The 22,135-nt window shown below is 39.3% G+C and overlaps 1 protein-coding gene across 4 annotated transcripts in view; it reads left to right on the plus strand.

Moving 5' to 3' along the window:
- Positions 1–22,135, plus strand: part of bdp1.S (B double prime 1, subunit of RNA polymerase III transcription initiation factor IIIB S homeolog) — a 52,528-nt gene that overhangs the window by 14,912 nt on the left and 15,481 nt on the right. For 3 of the 4 annotated variants that reach the window (XM_018244406.2, XM_018244408.2, XM_018244409.2), the window contains exons 6-25: positions 3,594–3,724; positions 3,908–4,002; positions 4,869–4,923; positions 5,048–5,197; positions 7,206–7,433; positions 8,931–9,152; positions 9,549–9,726; positions 10,653–10,806; positions 12,654–12,715; positions 12,806–13,022; positions 13,114–13,184; positions 13,582–13,807; positions 14,147–14,217; positions 14,329–14,551; positions 14,902–15,050; positions 16,074–16,284; positions 16,710–16,894; positions 17,730–17,937; positions 18,054–18,187; positions 18,965–19,115. In XM_018244406.2, coding sequence (XP_018099895.1) covers positions 3,594–3,724; positions 3,908–4,002; positions 4,869–4,923; positions 5,048–5,197; positions 7,206–7,433; positions 8,931–9,152; positions 9,549–9,726; positions 10,653–10,806; positions 12,654–12,715; positions 12,806–13,022; positions 13,114–13,184; positions 13,582–13,807; positions 14,147–14,217; positions 14,329–14,551; positions 14,902–15,050; positions 16,074–16,284; positions 16,710–16,894; positions 17,730–17,937; positions 18,054–18,187; positions 18,965–19,115 — 3,121 coding nt within the window. The remainder of the gene's footprint in view (positions 1–3,593; positions 3,725–3,907; positions 4,003–4,868; positions 4,924–5,047; positions 5,198–7,205; positions 7,434–8,930; positions 9,153–9,548; positions 9,727–10,652; positions 10,807–12,653; positions 12,716–12,805; positions 13,023–13,113; positions 13,185–13,581; positions 13,808–14,146; positions 14,218–14,328; positions 14,552–14,901; positions 15,051–16,073; positions 16,285–16,709; positions 16,895–17,729; positions 17,938–18,053; positions 18,188–18,964; positions 19,116–22,135) is intronic. The other variant, XM_018244407.2, reaches the window with a different exon arrangement.

Below are 22,135 nucleotides of genomic sequence, written 5' to 3' on the forward strand. Positions count from 1 at the left end.
TAACCAGATAGCAACTCCCTAACACAAGATAACAGCTGCCTGGTAGATCTAAGAACAACACTCAATAGTAAAAACCCATGTCCCACTGAGACACATTCAGTTACATTGAGAAGGAAAAACAGCAGCCTGCCAGAAAGCATTTCTCTCCTGAAGTGCAGGCACAAGTCACATGACCAGGGGCAGCTGGGAAATTGACAAAATGTCTAGCCCCATGTCAGATTTCAAAATTGAATATAAAAAAATCTGTTTGCTCTTTTGAGAAATGGATTTCAGTGCAGAAATCTGTTGGAGTTGTACTATTGCCTGATTCATTTTGAAATTTTTTTTTTTCCCATGACAGTATCCCTTTAAATCATGGGGGTAAGGGCTTTTTGACCTAAAAACCTAGCGTTTGGGTAGGGGCAAGCCTTAAAAAACAACTGACATGCTGACTCGAGTATAAGCCGAGGTAGACTTTTTCAGCACATTTTGAGTGCTGAAAAACTCAGCTTATACTCGAGTATATACGGTATCTCTGGACATAAAGGACGCATACCTACATGTTCCCATTTTCCGTCCGCAACAGAGATTCTTGCGCTTTGCCTACCAAAATCTACATTACCAATTTATGGCACTTCCATTCGGTCTGACTTCAGCCCCCGGGTCTTTACAAAGATCATGGCGGCAGCCATAGAGATTATCCGCCAGAGGGGCATCTCAATCACCCCTTACCTCGACGATATCCTTGTCAAGGCTCCATCAGTCGGAAAAACACACAGAGACTGCAGGATCTCGGTTTGTGTAGCAACAGGAAGAAATCCTCCCTAATTCCCAGTCAGACAATGGTCTTTCTCGGGATTAAATTCAATACTCTGACACAGAGTATCTCTCCCTCACGAGAAGATTCTCCACCTGCAAGCACTAGTCAGGAGCCTGTTGACAAGGCCAGCACACACGACCAGGTTTTGCATGAAGGTCCTAGGTGTTATGGTATCAACAATGGAAGCGGTTCCATCTCAGGGAACTACAGTGGAACATACTGTCATTGTGGAAAAAGAAATCGCTTTTTCAGATGATACCCATCTCCAGAAAGACCCGAACATTCTTACTATGGTGGTTGAAGATCAGCAACCTCAACGGGGGCAGACCGATTGGAACCCCTCTGTGGCGCTTTCTGGCAATGGACGCTAGTCTATTCGGATGGGGAGCGGTTCTGGAGGGCAGAGCAGCCCAGGGTCTATGGCCAAGAGAAGAGAGCAAATTGTCAATCAACGTACTCGAGATCCGGGCAATCCGTCTAGGGTTAGCTCAGTGGCAACAAGAATTGACGGGCCAAGCCAACAAGGTCCAGTCGGACAATTCCACGGCAGTCACCTACATAAATCACCAGGGCGGAACAAGGAGTAGAGCGACATTGAACGAGGTTAAGCTAATCTTTCATTGGGCAGAAACCAATCAGACGTTGCTGTCAGCCATATACATTCCAGGAGTTCCAAATTGGGAAGCAGACTTCCTCAGCAGGCAGTCTCTATATCCGGGAGAATGGTCACTAAATGAAGAAATCTTCAACGAGATCGTAGATAGATGGGGAGTACCGGAGGTGGGTCTAATGGCCACCCGACAGAATCGAAAAGTTCCCACTTTCTTCGCCAGATAAGAAGATCCCCCTAGCACACGCTTTTCCTCCTCTTCCGCTCATACCGAGAATGATCAGGAAGTTACAGAGTGAACAGACGACTCTCATCCTCATTGCTCCCAAATGGCCACGAAGAACGTGGTTCTCAGACCTACTAAATCTGTCTGTCGAACATTGACCCCTGCCGCTGATACCAGACCTCATTTCGCAGGGTTCCATGCTTCATCCAAAGCCTGCAAGCCTCAACTTGACGGCGTGGCTCTTTGAGACCCAGATTCTAAAGGACAAGGGGTCCTCGGACGCAGTAGCAAAAAAACATAGCAAGCAGCCAGGAACCCTGTGTTGGCCAAGACTTACCACGGGGTTTGGAAAACTTACCACCTTTGATGTTCCCAAAACAACAGGGACTCAACATGTTTTTCCATTCCTAGTCTACTAGAATTTCTACAGAATGGACTCTCTATAGGTATCTATGGTATCACTTAAGTCTCAGGTTTCTGCACTGTCGTGTTATTTTAGAGACGTTTGGTCCATCTACCAGATGTCAAGACCTTCCTACAAGGAGTAGCACATCTAGCACCCACTCCGAACTGGGATCTTTCTCTAGTGCTAAAGGCTCTCCAGGGGCCACCTTCCGAACCATTATCCTCAGTGTCACTCCAATGGCTTTCTTGGAAGACCACCTTCCTCTTGGCAATTGCGTCAGCAAGGAGAGTGTCGGAACTCGATCATACAAAATTCCCTTCCTGGTATTCCACCACAATCGGGCACTACTTCGCACAGTTCCCTCCTTCCTTCCGAAGGTGGTTTTCAATCAAGAGATTGCCAGTCCAACCCCTAAGAGGTGGCCCTTCATTCCCTGGATCCAGTCCGAGCTCTCAAGTTCTATCTCTATAGAGTAAAAGAGATACACAAAACAGATGCCTTGTTTGTCTTACCTTCAGGGCCACATCGGGGCACTCAAGCTATCAAAAAGCCTACACAGCACAAGGTCAGCTGCCCCCTCTGGGACTAAAGGCACACTCTACCAGAGGGATGAGCACTTCCTGGGCTTTTCGGAACCATGCATCAGCTGATCAGCTGTGCAAAGCAGCAACGTGGACATCTATCCACTCGTTCACAAAATTTTACCATTTTGACACCTTTGCGGCTTCTGACACACGTTTTGGGAGGAAGGTTCTTCAGGCTGCGGTAGCTTCTTCCACGTAAGCCTATCCTTCCCATCCTATTTTTTATGGGACAGCTTTGGTATGTCTCACTGTTTCCTGTTTCCCCCAAACCAACAATGGCGAAAAGGAGATTTTGTGCACTCACCGTTAAATCTCTTTCTCTTCAGTCACTTGGGGGACACAGGACGTCCCTCCCCTGTATAGGGGTTCTCGCTACCTGTCAGACCTGGTCTGTTCAATATCTTTGTTCAAAATTTGTGTAAAGTTTAACAAGTTCTAATTACAAAATTCATGTTATTGTTTTTTTCTGATGACTTTGGTACAAACTGAACTGGGCTCCGCCTGCTGGGGGATATAGCTGGCAGGGGAGGAGCTAGTTTCGTTTTTACATTGTTGTGCCCTGCCTCCTAGTGGTACCAGCTATACACCACTGTTTCCTGTGTCCCCCAAGTGACTGAAAAGAATGAGATTTAACGGTGAGTACACAAAATCTTAGTTTTTTCACAAAACATTCTTCCATTATCCTTCTGATGGATCAACTTGATATTTAGCAAACTGTCGATGGTCAGCAATGTTTTTGGGGGAGAGCAGTGACAGTTTACTTGCTACCGTGCCATACACACCATTTCTGTTCTGTGTTTTCCTGATTTTGGACTCATGAACATCAACATTCGCCAATGCGAGACAAGCCTTTAGTTGCTTATAAGTTACCCTTGGTTCCTTTGTAACTTCTCAGACTATTAGATGCCTTGCAGTCTTTGATGGCTGATCACTTCTGGGTAGCTTATAGGTCTGTATTTATGTTACAGTTTAACAGTGGAAGTGTCTAGAACTAAAGGTCCAATTGTTGAGAATGATGATCCAATCTTTGAGAGAGGCTCCATGACAACATATTCAAGTTTTCGGAAGACCAAACACTCTAAACCATGGTCGGATAAAGGTAATGACACTATAGTTCCTTACCTACAATACCAACTTCAAAGTATAATGACTGGTGTTAAGGTAATCGTACAGCCAGCCTTGTCCTTCCCTTGTATGCAAACTGTATATTTATGGAAATACAAAGAATTTTGTAAGATAATACTCTTAATATTTGTTGTTTCCCATTTTTACTTTGTTTTAGAAACAGACATGTTCTTTTTGGCTATCAGCATGGTTGGAACAGACTTCTCAATGATAACACAGCTTTTTCCGCACAGGGAGCGTTTCGAGATCAAGGTATTCTGCTCTCGTACACTTGTTCAATATATGCAATTGAATGAAAAGGACAAAATAACCCTTAAAATAGGTGAATATAAATTTGATGACCGTGCTATTCTAAACATTTTTGCAATTTATTTACATATTTTTTTTTTTAAATTCAATCATATTAAGGGATACATGTACTATTTATACGAATCCGTTTTCCTGCAACAGCACCACCGGCAGGTCAACTTCCAATCTTTCTGACCACCAGGTTGTCTGGAGAAAGAAAGCAGGCTAGTCTCATGTTCTGCTTAGGAAAAAAACTTTAGAAACCTCATAACTTTTCTAACATCTTTCCTAACGAAAAGATCTTTAGACCAACGTTCTTTCTTTCAACTTCCTTGACTACTTGGTGGTCATAATGGTTGAAAAGTAACCACCATGTGGCGCAGTTGTGACTGTTCATTCATATAAAGAGTACATGCATCCCATTATATCTTGGAATTAAAAAAAAATATAATGAATGTAAATTGCTTTAGTGTCTCAAATAGCACTCATTAATTTACATTCACTTATTTTAAATATTTACTTATTCTTTAGAATTTCACCATCTAAGATTAGCAATACACAATGTGAATGATTTAAATGAACCTGGGGACTATTATGAACCTGTTATTCGTTACTGCAGACTTACCTAATAAATACAACCCCATTCTGAATTCACATTATTGATATTGGTAGATATTTGTAGGGACAGTTAGGGGATAAATTCAGTACTGTCACCCTTGAATGAGATTCTTGGCTTTGGGCTCAAGGCGAAAATTATGTAATGATTACCTGTGTGTGATTGTAGATGATAAAAAGGAATTAAATCCAACTTTTTTTCTGTCCACTTTAAGAACAAATTCAAACGGGAAGAAAGAATGAATGGATGGAGAATAGATAAGGCATTCCGTAAGTTACTCACACTCCAATGAAGATCGGAAAGAAGTAGTGGGAGATTGGGGGGAGTTATGCAATTCATTGAAACAGTTTTTTTTTTTTTTGTTTTTTTTTTGTTTTTTTACATGATTTACAGGGGAAAAGAAGGAATTTGACCTAGAGTGTTTTGCAAAGCTTCTTGAAGAAGCATTAATGCAGGAGGCAAAAAAACCCAAAACACCGAAACCACGTAAGGCTAAAGGCGAACAGGGAAATAAGACTCGAAAACCACGTAAAAAACGAAAAGGTATTGCCTGTAATTTTCTTTTTATTTCACTTTGCCATTTAGATCAAATATACTTAAAGTGATACTGACTCTTCAAAATATTAATGTACATTAAAAGTTATTGGCCGTCTTGATAATCTATTGCTAATAGGGCTTCGTTTTTTAAGTAATTTTTACTTGATGTTCCTAAACCTGACTGTCCCTTCTCAACCTATCCGTTCCTAATACTTATGGACTACTGCTGCCCCGTCATAGAGGTACACGGAGGGGATCAGTTGGGTAATGGAAAAGCACCAGGCAAATGCTTTTATGGCAAGATTATAAATAACATGCAATGACATGGTTATGATAGATGTAAAAAAAAAAATAGATGTCAGTAGCTTTTTAAAAAAGACCTCAAGGGCACAACAATGTTTAAGTTATATCAGCAGATATTCATTGTTTGCAGTGAAACAAACTTTAAAGGTAATATAAAGGCTGCAAAGTATGCTCAGATCTGGTCTGATCACCCAAAGCAACTGACCAACTCTTTGATTTTAAACTGCTAACCATTAAATGAAACATAATGATGAGGCGCTGTGGATTAGTATATCCAGGGTTGGATGTACGGCTTTACAAATAAAAAATAAAAAATTCTTTCGGCGCATCACAGCGACATCTGTGCATACCGAGGGGGCACCGTTTGCACATGCGTTCAGAGAGGGCACATTCGGCGCGTCACAGCAGGGGGGTGAGGGGGCCGAAGGGGCGCCTTGGACAGCAGTCCCGGTGGGCCTCAGTCCGACCCTGAGTATATCATTAGCAAACACTGTATCATTTATTTTATGTGCTGTCCTCCTACCTTATGCTCGCATCCCTGTTGTTTGACAGTACCTCTTTGAAGTTGAGTGTCAGTTAATCTTGCTTTAGTCATGCTTGTTTAAGAGACCCAGTAGTGCCAGAAAGAGAACTGAACAACCATGCTGGTCACATGCACTTTTTGGTCTGCTCTCTGTGCCAGTTAGAGAGGCTCTGAGCAAGTGTCGGCTGTCACGTGCCAACATGTGATTATTTATTACCCATGTCCCTGGTATGTCATTAAAGGAGTGGTTCACCTTTACGTTAACTTTCAGTATGTTGTAAAATGGCCAATTCTAAGCAACTTCTCAATTGGTCTTCATTATTTTTTTTTTAATATTTTTTTTAATTATTTGCTTTCTTATGATTATTTCTAACTTTCAAATGGGGGTCACTGACTATATTTAAAAACACATGCTCTTGAGGTGGGCGATATCGGGCTGATCCAATGCAAAAGCATATGCAAATTAGGGGCAGTGAGGGAAATTGCATGATTTTTGTCACATAACAAGGAAGTAAAAAATGTTCCCCTTCCCACCAATTTGCATATGCAGGTTTGGTATTTGGCCGAATCTTTTATGAAGTATTCGGAGGTTCGTCCAAATCCAAAATAGTGGATTTGGTGCATCCCTATAAAAAACTAAAATCAATTTCAAATTGTCTCAGAATATCATGTTCTACATCATACTAAAAGTTATCTCAAAGGTGAACAACCCCTTTAACTTAGAATGCACAGAATCCAGGATTTGGTTCGGGATTCTGCCTTTTTCAGCAGGATTCGGATTCGGGCGAATTCTTCTGCCCAACCGAACGGAATCCTAATTGGCACATGAAAATATGGAGGGAAAGCGCGTGACTTTTTGTCAGAAACCAAGGAATTAAAAAAAAAATGTTTCCCCTTCCCATCCCTAAATTGCATATGCAAATTAGGATTCGGTTCGGTATTTGACTGAATCTTTCACAGAGGATTCGGGGGTTTTGCCAAATCCATAATAGTGGATTCGGTTCATCCGTACCTTTAACAGAAGAGGTGCAACTGCCAATGCAATATTTTATGCCATGTTTATATCAGCATTCAGTTATTGGAAACTGTGGGAATTATACCTTTCTATACATTTTGCCATGTTCCTCCTCTTCGCTGTTTACTGAGCATACAGAGCAAGTGGCAAACCATTTTGTCTGATTTCAATAGCAGATGAAGCCAGTGAAGAACAAGACAGTAATCTGGGGGAAGAGGAGGTAGAGGCTGCAGAGAAGGAAAATGAGGAGTCCCAGGCAGAAAATGTCCCAACCTCCCTCTCGGGGAAGAAAAAGAGAGCACGAAAGAAAAAGGATGATGCACAGTCTGGTGAACCGGAAGATCTTTCTGAGGATCTAAATAAAAAAGTCCCTGCAAAGGAAGGAAAATCTAGGAAAAAAAGTGAGACACTTGCATATTGTATCCTCTTATCCTTTGAAAGAAAACATATTCCTTATTTATAATTGTTTTGCGGACATCTAAGTACTTGCATAGGTAATTGGGCACACACAATATGTTTCCACTAGATAGTGTAGCTTTTTACAGATGAAAAGCCAGAGCTACACCAGGGGCTATTCACATGCAGCTTTAGTTATGTGTTTGTAAATCCTACAGTGTATTTTACCATACCTAATAAAGATTGGACTTTTTAAATCAAGTTTGGTTTCCCCGGAGCCTGCCTGCTGATGTCGTCCACACAATCTAACTTACAATCTGCTTGAGACTCAGTTCATTAAAAGGCCAGAGACACCACTACATGTCATGTTTTTGTATGTATTTAAATACATCGTATTGTTGCCCAGTACAGTATGTTCTTTTTGTTGCCCAGCATTCAATTGTTTTGCTTGTTAAAATGGAAGCGGATTAATGCCATTCATGAGTCTCTGCTGAACTTTAGAATGAAAAAGTCTCATGAAAAAATAGAAATTTGTTGCCAATAAATGATTATTTATTTGTAATGCTGGAGGAATAAATGCAAACATTTGAATATCATAAGCTTTCAGTGTATGTATGGCAGGTTTCCACAGTGTTAATGGCACGACTGCAAAAATATTTTAAAACAAAATGGCTTTTATTTCAGCCAGCAGCAGATTGCATAGACTTCAAAATGTCAAGTTGCCAGACCTCTCTCTGGGGCTCATTTATCAACACTGGGCAAATTTGCCCATGGGCGGTTACCTATAGCAACCAATCAGTGATTAGCTTTTTGAAGCCTGCTGCAAGTAGAACAATAAATGCAGCAATTTGATTGGTTTCCATGGGTTATTGCCCATGGGCAAATTTGCCCAGTGTTGATAAATTAGCCCCTCTGTGTCCATGTCAGAGATCCTGAGAGAATGACCAGCCATGGTTTTAACTAAACCCCCTACCACCATAAGCCCCGATAAGCTTCCAGGCATTGCCCCCCTTCCCTCTTCCCCCCCCTCCCCACGATATGCTTTAGTGTAAAAAAAAAAAAAAAAAACCCTTTAAAAAAATTCTCACCCTTTAAATGCACAGAAGCGCAACGGAACTCCTGGTCGCCATCTTGCCGATCTTTGTGTAATCTTCGGGTTTCCTGGCCGATATGTGCAGTTGAACTGATTTCTGACTTGGCCCAACTGTGCATGCTCCGGCATGCAGAAAATGGCAGCCTGGAGCTCCACTGCAATTCTCTGCATTTATGGGTCAGACTTTTAAAAGGGCTTTTTTATTTTTTAATACTAAAGCACATCATGGGAAGGGGGAGGGAGGCAATGCTTGGAAGCTTAGGGGGTTTATGGTAGTCGTGGGTTATTTCTCCTTTAAGGGCTACTGATTAGCCACCTAAGGCTAATAAGACCCAGCTAGTCTTCCTCTGCTACAATATGGCATTATGAGCCCTTTATTCTATTCTATATATACTTATTCCTTTCATAGAAAAAGGTGAGGCTGTGGATTTTTCTGCTGATCCTGAAACTGTTGATTCCATGGAAATGGAAACAGCAGAGGGTGGAGAGAGTGTTCAAGGGGAAAGCATCCAAGAGAAAAAGAAAAAACGGAGGCGGAAAAAGAAACCAATCACAGAGGATTCAGATACTGAGTGTCATTCAGACAGTGAACTGTTACATATAGCTGGGGATATGGATTCTGGGACTAAAGGTAAGGATGCCATGAACTTCTTTTTAGGGCTGGTGTGTCCATTTTTGTCTTTTGCATCTGGAAAACAATCCTAATTAATTCTAATAAAACACTAATTTACTAAAAGTAAGTTTTGTATAGTGATAAAAACCAACAGTAAAACATTAGAATAAATTATGTGAACATTAGTAGAAATCTTGTGCTATTATTCCCTTCTCCCAGCTGAGGCAGCAACCAGAGACTACTAGCTGCGCCCCCCCCCCCAGCTGCTGAACTGCAGGTCTCATTATCCCCTGATACTCGTTATATGAAAGTGGTACATCAATAGCAGATAGAGGGCAGCAGACTTCACACTGCACAGATCACATTACTTTATTTAGAATCTACTGAGCTCTCTTTCTTTGTTTTGTTGCATAGAGTCCAGTGTTATTTTGAATGATTCAGTGGAGTGTTGTGATCAGTCTGTGCAAGAATCTACAGAAGGCAATGTGGGTGCAGCTCCAGTGGAAAGCCTTTCTGTGGATGATGATGACGATGATGGAACTCTGGAACCTTTTGAAGATGATGACGATGGTGGTGATGATGAGATGTTAAGGTAGTAACAATGATTATATACTATTGATAAGAATCAAATTAATGTAATAATTGCAGAGAATACATTATTATGCTAATGTGACCTACAATTGTTTTCTTATCTCAATTTTTTGCTTTTTTTTTTTTTTTTTAATTTAATTTGAAAATGTAACATTTATTTTCAGTAAGTAAACCTGCTCTCGCAGGTCATAAAAATCATAAAAGTAGAATAAAATATCTTTTATAAGATTCACTTTTTATAAAGTGTCCATTTTCCATTCTCCATAGACTTTGCTTAAAGGAGAAACAAAACCACATGAATTGATTAAAATAGAAAAAAGCAATTGACCATTTTTAAGAAACGATTTAGATTTTATTAATTTGATTTGAAAATGCCACATTTATTTTCGGTAGGTTAACCTGCTCTCGCAGGTCATAAAAATCATGAAAGTAGAATAAAACATCTTTAAAACGATTCACTTTTTTTTCAAAGTGTCCATTTTCCATTCTCCATAGACTTTCCTTAAAGGAGAAACAAAACCACATGAATTGGTTAAAATAGAAAAAAGCAATTGAAAATCTTTAAGAAACTATTTAGATTTTATTAAAAATGCAGCTTTTCTCAATATTAAACACATTTTCTGAAGACGCTGTATTAAAATTGTATTAGTATAAAAAAAGATATTTCATGATAAAGGCACTATATTTTTTAGAGTTTGCCCAGGTGTAATAACCCAAAGCAACCAATCAGCATGAAGCATTTACTGGTCACCTGTTTGAAAGTAAATATGTATTTGTTTGCAATGGGTTTACTGCTTCTAGAAACATTTACTGCTTTGTATTCTATATATGGGGATTTGTGTGTTGTCCAATTGGCAGGCTCTGTGTTTCTTTATTTTTGCACGGGTGTTTCATTATTTTAATAGAAACTTCCTTTGGGTTTTCCAGCATACAGGAGGACACCTTGGTTTCCAATGAGCAAGATTCAGTTATGATGTTGGCCTCTGATATATCATTGTTTGACCATAGTGCCTTATCTGTAGCTGAGACTCAGACTGAGACAAGCCCTGTGGAATCTCTCCAGGAAGCCACTGACCCTCAGGTAAATCTATGAATATTTAAGTTTCTTGAACATCAGGCATCATTACCATTTGCGCATTACGTTCAAGTCTGAACGATGTACCAGGTCCTGTAGCAATTCAAGCTGGGCACAGTACAAAAAGCTTCAAATAAGTGCTGTAATGTTCATGCCGCTGTCCAGGCCAGCACAAGAATACCTGGGATCCTGGAACAAGATGGCAGCGGTGTGTGTGTTCTACACAAAAGTACAATTAGGCAACTGGGGGTGGGGTGCCATAACAAATTGGCATCCTCAGTGATTTTATTACTTTTTTTTTATTTTGAGTCTAAGCTACTTGCACTAACTACTCTTATGTAGTTTTATTTTTGATCAGAAATGCTTCTTATAGGCTGTGCCCAAGCCCTATATACCTTGTGAACCACAAGCATAGATAAGCACAATATAGGAGAATAGTGATGGGCGAATTAGGGGCGTTTTGCTTCGCTAAAAATTTAAAACGACGCCGCCGTCCATTTTTTTATTTTTGGAGCTGGTGAATTTTCGCAGCGGTTTTGCGAATTTATTTGCCGGTGGCGAATCGTGCGAATTCGCACCTGGCGAATAAATTCGCCCATCACTATAGGAGAATGGTGGCAGATATTTGTTTTATTTTTTATCATTTTTATTTGCTGGTGGATTTGGTGAAAAGACTAGCAACGTTTTTGATGAGTGGAGATGCAGAAACTGTTTTGTTTGGCAAAGAGATGCATATTTATGGGTGTCCAAAAGCAACGTAAAGTACCAGTAGACCTTTAGTTGGGGACCCGTAGATCTCAAGACACTGTCAACAAAAAGCTTGTCTAAATCGCTCTCCAATTTCATGCTTTTCATTCAGATACTTATGTTGTTAAAGCTACATGAGAAATAGTTGTTTTTAAATATAGCAATATAAATCAATATAATATTTAAATTACATTTTCCATGGAACAGAATGCTAACAATGCTTTTATTGTTGTATAAAATGGGACAATATCACTAAAAGTAGACCTCACATTAGTAAAGTATGGGCACTCCTGTAGTAGAGAAATGCAAAGGCAGAGCTGTTTGATATATATCCATAATATCACAATATCTTTTTTTCCAATTGCTTTCCATCTTATATTTTTAATTTTTTTTTCCAAAATTAAAGTTTAATGTTTGTGTCTCTGGTGTTTAAGTCTGTGAACTCAGTGATCCAGGAGCAGATTCTGAACTGTTACAATTTGCTACATTTAGGGGGTTAAATACTAATTCCCCAAATGCAAAAATTACGAAAAAATTGTGATTTTTTTAAATTAAGTCAGACTTTTAAAAAATCTTGAATTTTTCTGAATTTATTAAACCCCAAGGATAGAAAAGTCAGAATCTGAAAATCCGGCATCTCAAACCTGTCTAGGTTGCATATACGTCAATGGGAGAAGTCTCAATGATTTTTTTGATGTGCGCTGGGTTTCTTGCAAAAACCATAAGAAATCGGGTGAAAAATCTGAAAAAAACTTGAAAATCTTATTTTTTCCCGCAAAACAAATTTTTGATAATGTAATAATAAATAAGCGTAAAAAACCTCAACGGATTTTGTTTTCAGAGTTTGTAGCAGAAAATATTGAGATAAATTCGGACTTTGAACATGTGTCAACTAAATTTATAAATTCAGAACAGTTAGATTCCCCCCCCCCCCCCCCCGAGCTGCTTTAGAAGGAAGGTGGAAAAATTAAACTCGGCATTAGAAAAACAGTCACAAATAGAAAGTGATTGAAAGAAGTGTTGGAATGGGAACAACACCTTTAAGAGCAGTACTGAAGTGCTAAACTCTTGGTCATGATGAATTAAACTGTACTTTTGTTTCTTAGACGACCATCAGCACTACTGAGAAGTCCCAGGCATGTGATAACCAGGGAGTTTCTGGAGCTAGGTATAGAAATGGCTCATAAAGGGATTATGGGTTTCTCACACAGAATATAAAGTTTTTAGGTATCTCTCATTCTCATTTGTGGTGATGTAGGACTCAGGAGCCTTGTACCACCCAAGATGGATTCATTCAGTGCTCCAATATACCCTCATCTTTGGGAAAAGGCAGGTTTCAGAGACCAAAGCCCAACTTACCAAAATCATGTTCTAGAAGAGGGAAACAAGAGAAGGAAGGAGATATGCCAGATGGTAAAATTGAAGCCACCGCTGAAGACACCACTAAAACATTTCAGAGCCCAGAGGATGGCAAGGTGAGTCCCAAAAATGTAAGGTGTTTAACCTGTGTTATTATAGGAGAGATGCTTCCACTTTGATTCACTTACCTTGAGCTTTGCCTCTTAGATTCCTGTGAGCACTTACAAAAATACTCCTCATAATGAAGATTCTGTGGAGAAAGATGAATCCGCAAAAAAGTAAGAACAATTTGGAAAATGAAGACTTTAAAATGTTGTGAAATTTTGAATTTTTTTTTTTTTTTTTTTAACCAGTAACACAACTATTTAATTTATCATGCCAGTAATTGCAGTCCAACAAAAAAATATATATTTTTGGGGTCTTGTAGTGGGTTTACTTTATCACCTATTTTTAAGACTTTAAGAATATACAGAATAACATGGCTCACAAAGTAACTTTAAAGTAAAACTATCACACTACATTAATTATGCACAATAACTAAATGTTGTGAATAGTCTCATACATGCTTACTCCAAAGCATACAATCTATGTTTCTTTATTGTAGTGCAGGTAGATTGTACTTTCCCAAGGCTATGAACAATTTACAAACTTGATCCCAAAACACTTTGTTCTTAGGAGCCAAGTATCTTCTACCTCCCTGCTTGGGCCCACACAGACCCCTATTAAACCAGCACCTGTAGTTCGGTTCCGAAGGGCAAAGCCTAACTTGACAAAGGCATCGGCTAGAAGTGAAAAGTTGGAGGAGAGGAGTGACATCCAGGTGGAAGGAATTAAAGCATCTACTGAAGAAACAGCAGAGATTGACCAAGGGCCAGAGGGTGGCATGTCAAGTCCTACAAATGTGAGCAATTTGTTATGGATATTGTAAATATGGATGTGCTGAATCCAATATACAGTGTCTGCATTTCTTCAAGTGCCAATGCTTTCTGCAGGATTTGCATTTGGAATCCTTTGTATACAACCAAACTGCATCCCGCCCATAAAGTAATTTCTTTAAAGCTGCGGAAAGATAAAAGCAACACATTTTTTTCATATTGTTTGGTTTTTAGGATCATATTCAGACATGTTAATTTGGGTTTGTATTTGTATGAATCTGAACCCAAAAATTGTGGATTACGTGCATCCATAGCTGTAAGAAAAATAAAGTTCCACTATATTTACTTTGTTCTTTGATTCTTAGATATCCATGGACTTTCCCATTATTTCTCAAGAAGAAAAGTCTTCAGAGGAGCAAGAAAATTCATGTGATCAGTAAGGAGATGATGCATAAAGTTTTATTGCATAAAGGAAGTTTAACTACAGGACCAGTGCTTGAATTTCTGTAAATTATATTTGTAATTTTTTTTTTTTATGTTTTTTAAGGATGCAGGAATCCTCAGCTTCCCAAGACACAAATCTTCAGTCTTCTCTCAGACCTTGGGGAAAAAGCAGGTTCCAAAAACCAAAGCCTAACCTGGCAAAATCCTGTGCTAGGATAGAAAAGCAAGAAGAGAAGGAAGATATCCAGGAGGCAAGAATTGATGCTGCCACTGAGAGAACAACCGTTCATCAAAGCTTAGAAGAAGACATGTCAGCTACTAAAAATGTAAGTAATTATTCTCTTCATTTGTTTTGTTTTGTAGGGAACTCTTTATTAATTCACTGCTTTAAAACCAGGAGTACAACAAGCTGCATCTGGCAAATCTAGAAAAAGTTGAGTTGAGACTTTAAATCAAGGGAAAACATCTCTTGGTGCTTCTTGCTTTGGTGGAAGAACATTCCCTAGACCTGCTATTCACATAACAGCAGGAATACCAAAGGAAGCTTATCTAGTTTTATTTCAATACATTGTTGAAGGTCTTCTAAGCTATATTGTGACTTCTTGTGTTTTCCTGCTCTTTGCTTAGGTTGTTCTCTACCAGTGTTCCTACTAAGTCGTTCTCACTGTTAATATAGGTTGAAAGGGCAGTTTGTATACAAGAGGATTCCCCTTCAGCTTTATTTCATTCAGCCTCTATGGACAACAGCAGCCAAAAGCCCTCTGAACAAAGTCTGATTAAGGAACAACACAAAGGAACAGAAGGCAAATATGCGGAAATTGTGGCGTATGTACCTGTTGTTTGAAATATTTGTTATGGTTTATCTCTAATTTTCATTTCGTTGGTTAGAAGCAAGCTTTCCGTTTTCAAAAAAAACGAAATCATGTAGTCTCTGATGTTGCGTTAATGGGCAGTTTACCTTCAACCATCTTAAGGTTTGATGTAGACGGTATATTCCAAGGCAGATTGCAGTCCTTCATGAGGTATTATGTTCAATAAATGTTCAAATTAAAAATGAAAGCTAGTTGAAAAGTTGTTTAGAATAGACATATGTTATGCATTAAACATGTACTACCAGTAGGTCTTTGCAGCTGACACAAGTTCACCCATTCCGTTTAGAAGAAAAGAGGTTCCGCCTAAATATTCGGAAGGGGTTTTTTACAGTGAGAGCTGTGAAGATGTGGAACTCTCTCCCTGAATCAGTTGTACAGGCTGATACATTAGATACAGTAGCTTTAAGAAGGAGTTGGATGGCTTTTTAGCAAGTGAGGGAATACAGGGTTATGGGAGATAGCTCATAGTACAAGTTGATCCAGGGACTAGTCCGATTTGGAGCCGGACGGAATTTTTTCCCCCCTAAGGCAAATTGGAGAGGCTTCAGATGGGGTTTTTTGCCTTCTTCTGGATCAACTGGCAGTTGAACTTGATGGACGTGTGTCTTTTTTTCAGCTTAACTTACTATGTATGTTACTATGTATGTTACTCAAACTGATACTTTTAAAATCTGTTCTGCAAGAAATAGAACTCCTTCAACCCTTGCCAAGGATTGAAACCCTCTACTTGGAATATTGCTCTGCCAATGCCCATGGTTTTCTGTAGAGCAGAAAATTGCTCCTTGTTTTTTTTTTTATTAAACAGTACTGTATTAAGGTGGTTTCCTTCACTTTCTCCTTTTCAGAAGCGCTCGTATTATCAGAGCATACAGTATTGTATTATGTCTAAGCAGCTTGAATGAACTGATCAATGTCTAAGTGCACGGTGATGTCACCATGATTTTTATTCTTTCGTTTTGTTCTGTTTGTTGTATAGAATGCATGGCTCTGCGTCTCAAGAGGCGTGCACACCTTCCTCTGCTATGTCCTCACCCTCTCTGAGAGGAAGACTACACAGGCCAAAGCCAAATCTGTTGAGTTTATCTGCCAGAAAAGGACAAAAAGAAGTCAAAGCAGATACCCAGTCTTCCAAGGCAGCCAGTAAGGATACTGTTAAGACTATAGAGGAGCCTTCTGCCATTGGAAAAGTAAGACCAATTAACTTTATCTTGAGGGATAATGATCTTGAGGCCAGAATGGCCTAGCTTAGTTATTCCTTTAGTTGTTCTGCCAGCTAAAGGATTGGATTCTGCAGGGTTTAGAAAGGAGGTATGGTCCTGCTTCTTCATGTTGGCCAGTGACATTCCTAACACTAATGGGATATATTAACTGGAAGCAGACTTGATAAACAGTCTGTTATTGAAGAGCATGCATATTTGTTTGCACAAATAAGTGGCCCCTGACAAGGTATTAGTTGGCCATTTTGGTAAAAAATCATTGTCACATGAATACAACTTTACTGAAGTCTGAAGACACATGAATAGTCTTTCGTTAATATAAAACACTGTTATCTTCCTGTATTGAAAGTCTGTTTTTACATTTGTAGTGGATTAAGAATTGTATTTTCCTTTAGCCTGAAGACTATGCGCTGGATGTCTTAACAGAAGAAAGCAGTACAGCAGGCGTAGTATCTGCAGTTTCTTGCTCCTCACCAAGTTCCTGTCCAGAGAAACTCAACCCAACACCAACAATTAAAGCAGAAGCAGATGGTAATCAAAGAAATATGGAACCAGATGAACCTGTGAAAAACTCTGAATTGTAAGAATGCAAAAGTTATTGGTACAAAAAATATTTTTTTTAATTGGAGCTTTAAAAAAAAAAAAAAAAAAAAAGGAAAAAAATGAACTCTATTTTGTCCTCTTACATTTTTATTTATAATATAGAATTCAAAAGAGTATTTCTGAGGAGCAGAACTGGGGTCCTGGTTTTCTCATGTTCCCTGTAACCTCCTTTGGTTTCAATAGGTTGGAGAAAAGTAATTAAGAAAGGGTTTTACAGTTTTTACAGTATTTATGAGCCTGTACATTTGGTATCTGTAGTGGAGAAGTTCTATGAAGTTTGACATTTAAAATTATAGACAATATATGACCCACTGACATTCTGAGAACCCAGGTATAGGATCTGTTGTCCAGAAACCAATTATCTAGAAAGCTCCGAATTAAGATGAGGCCATCTCCCACAGACTTAATTTTAATCAAATAATTAAACTGTTTTAAAATGATTTCTCTTTTGTCTGTAATAATAAAAAAGTACCTTGTACTTGTTAAAATTAATCCTTATTGGTGTCAAAACAGGCCTCTTGTGTTTATTTAATGTTTAATTGATTATTTGGTAGATTTAAAGTATGGTAATCCAAATTATGGAAAGATGCTTTTATCCAGAATTCCCCAGGTCCCAAGTGTTCTGGATAACTGGTCCTATGCCTGTATAGGTCTTGTTAAAGAAACTAGTGTGGGTGCTTGTTAGTCTTTAGTAAAATATTCAAAGATTTCTTTCCTGGTTTGTTGTGAAGCCTCTGTATCTAGAGAATTTTCCATTGGTGCCAAAGCATGCCACAAAGTTCTAATCCATATTTTTTTTCTCTGTGGTTTAGCAATAATTCACAGCAAATCAGAAAGCAAGAGCCACTGAAACCAGCAGTGTTAACAAGGGGTAGATTTCAAAAACCAAAACCAAATATTGGGCGAGCAGCAGGCACAGCCAAGAAGGAAGCCCAAGAGTTAAGCTCTGATGGAAACGGCACAGCTGCTAGTGACCGCAGCATGGAAATTGCAGAGACAGATTTACCCACCGTTACAGAGGTAACACCATAGCGCTCCACTCATTAAAGGCTAACTTTGCACGTGGCATTTTCCCCATTAGCATAAGTTCCTAAATTGGCCTTTTTTTTTTTTTTTTTTTTTAAATGAACTTTCAGGCTGAAATGATGGTGATGCCAGAGCTGCCAGAAAATCGGAGTGTGTTGGTTGAGGACTCTGAAGCATCTCAATTGGGTAGCGAGGATGTTCAAAACAATGTTAAACCAGACCTTAAACAAGAGGATATGCCCCAGTAAGTCTACAGATGAAGTATTAAAATTATCAGAAGCCTTCAAAATACAGAATACTGTTGACTTTAGTTTTTTTTTTTTTTATTGCATTATATATGAACTGTAAATAATGGTGAACATATTCCCGTAATATGCCCAACATATTAATTCATTACAGTCTGGATCACCTTGTGCTAACTGCTGGGTCACAAGCAGAGAGACTCGCATTTACATGACAGATGTTACAAATGACTTCTTCTTTTTGGGTATTGTCTTCCATACAAGTACAGTTTGACACTCTCTTGCCAGTGGAGAAGACAGTGTTTCTCCTGTCACAGAGGGAAGAGCTGGTGCCAAAGGTTTAGCCCCAGTCCACATTCCTGGGACAGAAAGCTGCCTTTTGGGTGAAAATATTTTCCTTATCCAGAATTGTTACCTGACCTGTTGATTTGTGGGGGGGACATAAATGCATTTTTTTTCGCCATCCACAAACATTTTGATCTGCATTGTGAAGAAAGAGCCGCAATTTTAGTGTCATTCTCTGTGTCCGGTACATGAAGCCTTTAGAATAAAGGGGCAAAAGAAGACACACAAGCAAAAAATATATTCAGTTAAACGAACAAAAAAAAATAAAATAAAAAAAATGAATAAATGATAGGGCCTTTGTTACATTTTAACCTAGCCACCATTACTGGACATTTTTAGGCAGATAATACCTAAAGGCTCTATTCACTATCTTATATATTGCATATCAGCAATATATTTTAATTCTCATGGACATCTAACTCTTTGACTGTCAGACAGCAATCTGTGAATGCAAACAACAAATCAAGTCCTTCCCTTCAACCATCAACTCTGAGGGGTCGTTTTCAGCGTCCCACACCAAACCTGCTGCGAGCTATAGCCAAGAAGGCCTCGTCTCCTGTAATCAAACCTGCACGTGATGAAAAGGTAAATGATGGTGACATTTATTTGAATATAAATCCAAAAAATGCAGTGGCAATTGTATTACAGCTACAGTGCCACACTTTGTATGTTTAAATATACAAGGTGTGGCACTGCCTTCATACTACTTGTTTTTGTAACATTTGATGTTTAATTTGTATAACTAAGATTAGTGTGTCGTGTAAATATAATATATATACTTGTGTGTGTCTGTATATATGTGTGTGTGTATATATATATATATATATATATATATATATAAAATCCCTCCAATGTCGGCACTCCAGAATCAGTCACGCTTGAGTCAGAAGATCAATATCATAAAGGTTTATTAGGATAGAGTTGCTCATCATCGTTTGTGGTGTATTTCATCACGTGTCCATGTGGTCTATACTATGTAGGGAAGACCAGCACCACTTTAAAAGAACGGATTGCAAATCATAGGTCTGCCATCAGCAAAGCCTTGAGGGAAGGTACAGCACAGCAACCTGTGGCGAAACACTTTTTAACAAAAGGTCACTCGCTACCGACCCTGAGATGTATGGCCATCGACCATCAACCCACCCTGGACAGAGGTGGAGACAGGAACTTAGCACTACTAAGGATGGAAGCAAGATGGATTTTTAAACTGGATACAGTAGCCCCACGTGGACTTAATGAAACACTCCCTCTTGGCTGTTTTCTATAACCAGTGACTACTAGGTCCTCCCTCCCTGTTTTTGAATAGTCCCTGTTCATATTACTCTGCTACAGCCCTATGTTTGGATCATGGACTTGTTTGGTTGGGGGTCTGATTTCCCTTTATGTATATACCTGTTTACTGTTACTGCTTGGATATGTGTTGCATCTATTTTGTATGTACAAACTCTGTAGCTTGCACTAGGTACTACTATACTGTCGACTGAACATCCTTCACAGTCCTCTGTCTGCATACACAGACTTTGCTTTTATCCTTTTCTCCTTTTCTATACCTTCTATTCCTCCTGTCCCCCATACTGCCCCCCGCATACCGAGTGGGTAGCAGGAGTACCCAGCATGCCTAGTGGGTAGCAGGAGTACCCCGCGGCAGACCTATGGCCTAATGTACCCCATGGCCTCCGTTCTGCGCCAACCTACTGGCCAGTTATAGCTGACGGGCGAGACCCCTGTTCCTATGTGTGGGCCTTTGGCTTATCAGGCTATTTTTGTTGTGGTTCCCCCGTGTTGATCTACGCAACCCATGGTGGCTCCTCCCCACACCGTTGGTGCTTTGCACTAACGGTGTAAGGGTGTTCTCGCTGCCTTTAGCTCCCCCCTGCAGGTAACCACAAATGTGAGCAGTTTTGAGCCTGTATCCAGCTCTCAGCGCTATGCGCAGAGACACTGTCACTAGCTCCGTGCGGCTCTGGATGCAGTCCGGGTTACAGCTGGGGTTGCCTAGCAACCGGGACGCCAAGCTTACGTGTTCTGCCTGGCGCTTCAGCGGCGCTGACTCACCGCACTAGGATTGAAGGACGGGTGCGCTCTCACTTTCTGGCCTGCTAATTCCTCTGACTCCGTAGAAATTGATGCGCTTTCAGGTAAGGGTGGCTGCTGGTGGGACAGTGAGCTTTTCTCTTCTCTTTCTCTATACTCACCTCACTTTTTCCTCTCACTGGGTTGCTAAGGCCCCTTAGCAACGAGTATTTGGCGCCATTTTGTTGCTTAAAATGGCAATCTGTGTTTGGCACTCTCACCCTGACGAAGATACCTGTGTGGTATCGAAACGTTAAAAGGTCTATCCTAATAAACCTTTATGATATTGATCTTCTGACTCAAGCGTGACTGATTCTGGAGTGCCGACATTGGAGGGATTTTGTATGTGTTTACAGTCTGGCACCCGGCCCTTGCAGCATTCATGGTCGTGCGTTCCTGCTCGTCCAGATATATATATATATATATATATATATATATATATATATATATATATACATACATACATACATACATACATACATACATACATACATACATACATACATACATACATACATACATACATACACACACAAAAGAGCGCGGCACTGGGGTTCAAAATGCAAAAGAATGTATTTAGATGTGTTGTGAATTTTTCTAAATACACTCTTTTGCATTTTGATCCCAAGTGAAAGACACTTTTATTTACAAGGCAGTGTCCACGCTTCAGTCCTAACTAAGTGAGAATTTTTTATAGATAGATATATAGATATTTAGATTTATAGATATATAGATAGATATATATATATATAGATAGATATATATATATATATATATAGATATATATAGATATATATATAGATATATATAGATATATATATATATATATATATATATATATATAGATATATATATATATATATATATATATATACATGGTATACATGGGGAAGACAAATCACATAAATATATACAGAATCATAGGACAGAAAGCTTGTGCTATATGGTAAGAGACATAATGGGAAAGAGGTCCCTGCCCCTAGAGCTTACAGTCTAAGTATTAGTATATGTAGTATATTACATGTACTACATATTTTTATTTTTTTAAATTGTACAGCTGGAGTGTGTTTAACTTTTGATTTTCCTCCCTTATATAGCATTTCATTTGGTACTGACCATATTCGTGATTTGCAGGCCATCCTGAATCCCTTGGGGTAGGTTTGGGCCTGCAAACACACATCCTTTGCAGTTGCAAGCAAACTCTGCCCACTTCAGTGGTGACATTGTTATGTGCTGCTTCCACCTAGCTGTCACATTTACGGTATATTCTCTTGTCACCCTTCAGTGACATCAAAGATTGTTGGGTAAATTGGTAGATATGGCTCCGCTGGGTCATATAGAGTTCACGTTGGAAGTAGGCTGATTGGTGAGGGGTGCGTGTCAACTTTTTGTTGACCTGCACATCGGTAGACCATGTCTCCCAATCACCTCCTCCCACACCTGATAAGCTAGTACCTCAGCCTTTCCTTTAGTAAAGATTTACTCTCCTGACCTGAAGGAGGTGGATGAAATAACCAAAAATTATATAAATA

The sequence above is a fragment of the Xenopus laevis genome, chromosome 1S (genome assembly GCF_017654675.1).
Source record: "Xenopus laevis strain J_2021 chromosome 1S, Xenopus_laevis_v10.1, whole genome shotgun sequence".
Lineage (NCBI taxonomy): Eukaryota > Metazoa > Chordata > Amphibia > Anura > Pipidae > Xenopus > Xenopus laevis.